Source organism: Neopelma chrysocephalum, unplaced genomic scaffold (genome assembly GCF_003984885.1).
Source record: "Neopelma chrysocephalum unplaced genomic scaffold, ASM398488v2 Primary Assembly neopelma1_164, whole genome shotgun sequence".
Classification (NCBI taxonomy): domain Eukaryota; kingdom Metazoa; phylum Chordata; class Aves; order Passeriformes; family Pipridae; genus Neopelma; species Neopelma chrysocephalum.
In genome coordinates this window covers 1-3,474 of record NW_020897826.1, presented here as the reverse complement: position 1 = coordinate 3,474, position 3,474 = coordinate 1, and the positions used below count along the sequence as shown (strand labels likewise).

Below are 3,474 nucleotides of genomic sequence, written 5' to 3'. Positions count from 1 at the left end.
GGAAAAGAGGAAAAGAGGAAAAGAGGAAAAGAGGAAAAGAGGAAAAGGAAAAGGAAAAGGAAAAGGAAAAGGAAAAGGAAAAGGAAAAGGAAAAGGAAAAGGAAAAGGAAAAGGAAAAGGAAAAGGAAAAGGAAGTATCAGTCAAACTAAAGGAATTCCATTTGCTGCAGTTCAAAGTTAATCTTTCAGTTTATTGCTCACCTGAATCCTGTTACTTTGCAGCCAGAGAAATAGGGGCCAATGCTGCTCCTCTGAAGCAGGGGGTCAATCTGACAAGGAAAAATCTTTGTGAATAGGGGAAACCCCAGATTCTGGGTGATTTCAGTGACAAACAACGTGACTTTGGCTTACGTAGTGTCGCATTATCCTCTCAGTGGAACGGAATTTGGCAGAGTTTGGTGTCTCCAGGTCTCTCGTGAACATGAGGTTGGTTATGGTGAAGTTGAGGGTGAAGTGCTCTGTTGTTGGTCCTGGGCTTTGTGTGGGGGTTGGTTTCACCACTGAGAGAACAAAACCCACCCAGATTAAATAAGAACAGAATCTGCATAAGACACAGGGCTGTTATTAAGTTTCTGAGAGCAAAAAGCCACCTGAATGTGATCACACACTTTGCAATGTTACAAACATTGCCAAATCGGGGGGAAGCAAAATCAATTTATGCCTTTGAGTAGCTTTAACATGTCTTTAAATATACTTACATGACAGACTGTGTGGTTCATTGTAATCTGAAAAACAAATGGACAATTATTGGGAAAATATTCCAAGAAAGTCTCAGCAGGACTAAATACATGGGGTTTTATTACAAGATTGTAGTTACTGAATTCATACAAAATGTAACTTTGTGACTCTGACAGGTTTTTGCCTTCTACTTTTTGTTATCTGCTTTTGAGAGGTGTATTAAAATCCTCTTCATTTTCATTTCAAATTACTCTGTGTCAACATTGAAGGTTGGACTTGATGATCTGGGAGGCCTTTTCCAACCTTAACAAGTCTACGATTCTAACACAGAATCCCAGAATGGTCTGGGTTGGAAGGGACCTTAAAGATCATCTCATTCCAACCCCCTTCATTGGACAGGGACACTTTTCACAAGACCAGGGTGCTCAGAGCTCCATCCAACACAGCCTTAAGCACTTCCAGGGATGGGGCAGCCACAACTTCATTGGAATAACACTTGGGGTGGTTTGTTACCATCAATGTAGAGGCTCTGGCTGTTAAGGCTGAAGTGTCCCAGCTTGGTGATGCCATTTGTCATGTTGCTCAGCTCATGGTAAATGGTTTCCCTGTTGAATTTGGGACCCGAAGGCTCATCTCTACAGCTGCACATGGCATCTACTGCTGTGTCATCCCTGTTCTTATTTGACCTAGGAAATGAGTCAAAGTTTTAGGTGTCTTAGCCATTATTGAGAAATTCATCTTAACTTTTAGGACATGATCAAAGACATATATAAAAAAAACACTCAGAGGCAAAACTACCAATTAAAAAAACCCCACTCAGAGATGTGTTGAGTGCTGAGAAATGGGAAGGAACATTTTAAGAAGCAGGTCATGGAGACATGGCTCTTACCTGAATGCCATTACTTTGCACCCAATATAAGCAGGGCCAATGCTGCTTCTTTGGAGTAAAGGGTCAACCTAGAAATTCAATAATAACATGTAATTAGGTCAAATGTCACAGCAAAGGTGAGAGATCAGAGATATTAAAAGAACTGGGTCCAAGCAGGACATGGTTTTGCCTGACTTACATAATAGGACATGACTTTTTCTGTTGACTTGAATTTCCTGGAATTTGGTGTTGCCATATCTGCAGTGAATGGGAGGTTGGTTACAGTGACATTCAAAGTGAAGTTCCTCACTGCTGGTGGCAGAGGTTGTTCATTTTGAGCAGCAGCTGCAATAAGAAAGGAAAGTCAGTGCTTGAAAGTCCAATTTATGATCATCACATCGAGAGGAAACACTATAGGAAAAATTCTCAGATATTCTATTTGGTTTCAAGGTTGGAGAACATGTGGTTCCATAATAGGCTCCTGAATTCTCTGAACACTGTTTTACAAATCTAGCAGAGCTTTTGGTTGCTTGGTCCAACCTGCTTTTTTTGGCTGTTGCTAATGAGCAAAATTTTCTTGCCACTTCAACAGCTCTTTAAAGGTACTTACATAGCTCAGGCTGCAGCTCATTGTAACCTGTGGGGGGAAGAAAAGGGACATATTTGAGAAAGCTGCTTCCAATTTGGAAGGTCTGGCACACGTCTCAATACAGAACTGGAACGGGTTTTGTCTGAGAGGTCCTGTGTAAACATTTGATATGAAAAACTGATTTGATGACAGTTTGTGCATAAATGCACATTCATCCTGCTCTATATTGTTGGCAAGCTGCTGCTTTTCTTAGTACTGCACAGAATTTTCCCTTTCCTAGGGATGTTGAGAGGGAATTTACCCATTCCCTAAATCCAGTTTAGAATCCCAGAATGGTCTGGGTTGGAAGGAACCTTAAAGATGATCTCGTTCCAAACCCCTGCCATGGGCAGGGAACCATTTGACTTCTACACTGGCAACTTCCGTATGATTTTGTCAAGAGCTGATCAGTTCTAGTGCTGTTCCTTGACCTTGGCAGGTCAATCCATGTATTTTCCCAGCAATGACCTCTGGTGTGTTTTGATATGATGTAGTTGGATAAGTTACTGAGTGCAAAGCAATCAGAAGGTCAAAAGCTGAGGGTGACAGTGGCTCCTCTGCTTTGGTCCCGTTTGCTCTTGCTCCCCTGCAGGTTTTATGGCTTCTGTAGTTACAGAATCCCAGAATGGTTTGGGTTGGAAGGGACCTTAAAGATCATCTCGTTCCACCCCCTGCCATGGAGATGCTCCGAGGGCTGGAGCCCCCCTGCTCTGGAGCCAGGCTGGGAGAGCTGGGGATGTTCCCCTGCAAGAGGGAAGGATCCAGTGCCTGAAGGGGCTTCAGGAGAGCTGGAGAGGGACTGGGGACAAGGGATGGAAGGACAGGACAAGGGGAAGTGGCTTCAAACAGAAAGAGGGGAAATTTGTATTGGATATTGGGAGGGAATCCTTCCCTGTGAGGAAGGTGAGGCCCCGGCACAGGTTGCCCAGAGAATCTGTGGCTGCCCCATCCCTGGGAGTGTCCAACCTGGTCTAGCGGAATGTGTCCCTGCCCATGGCAAAAGGGTGGAATGAGATGATCCTTAAGGTGTCTTCCAACTCAAACCATTCCACCATTTATACAGAAGGAAATAAAATACAAACCAGTGAATGAGCATGTTGCATAAACCTAACAAAAAATATAAAAGATATTGTTGATTGGAAGAGCCAAAAAAGTTAGGAAAAAATGGAATTGTTAGTGAAAGAGTATGACAAGAAATAAAATAATATCAGTAAATAGGAAAAGAGGAAAATTACAGAAACTAGAAAAAAATTGTCACCGTTGACGTAGAGGCTGTGCTTGTGCAGGCTGTAGGGGCCCA

General features: G+C 42.8%; 1 protein-coding gene across 1 annotated transcript in view; it reads right to left on the bottom strand.

Moving 5' to 3' along the window:
• The window catches only part of MUC16 (mucin 16, cell surface associated), an 11,632-nt gene extending 8,164 nt beyond the window's left edge, over positions 1 to 3,468 (bottom strand). Inside the window, exons 1-8 of the mRNA XM_027701640.1 lie at positions 3,433 to 3,468; positions 2,157 to 2,183; positions 1,746 to 1,891; positions 1,568 to 1,635; positions 1,192 to 1,364; positions 699 to 725; positions 352 to 500; positions 202 to 269 (exon numbers count right to left, since the gene is read on the bottom strand). Coding sequence (XP_027557441.1) covers positions 202 to 269; positions 352 to 500; positions 699 to 725; positions 1,192 to 1,364; positions 1,568 to 1,635; positions 1,746 to 1,802 — 542 coding nt within the window. The 5' untranslated portion in view covers positions 1,803 to 1,891; positions 2,157 to 2,183; positions 3,433 to 3,468. The remainder of the gene's footprint in view (positions 1 to 201; positions 270 to 351; positions 501 to 698; positions 726 to 1,191; positions 1,365 to 1,567; positions 1,636 to 1,745; positions 1,892 to 2,156; positions 2,184 to 3,432) is intronic.
• Between the last annotated feature and the right edge of the window lie 6 nt (positions 3,469 to 3,474).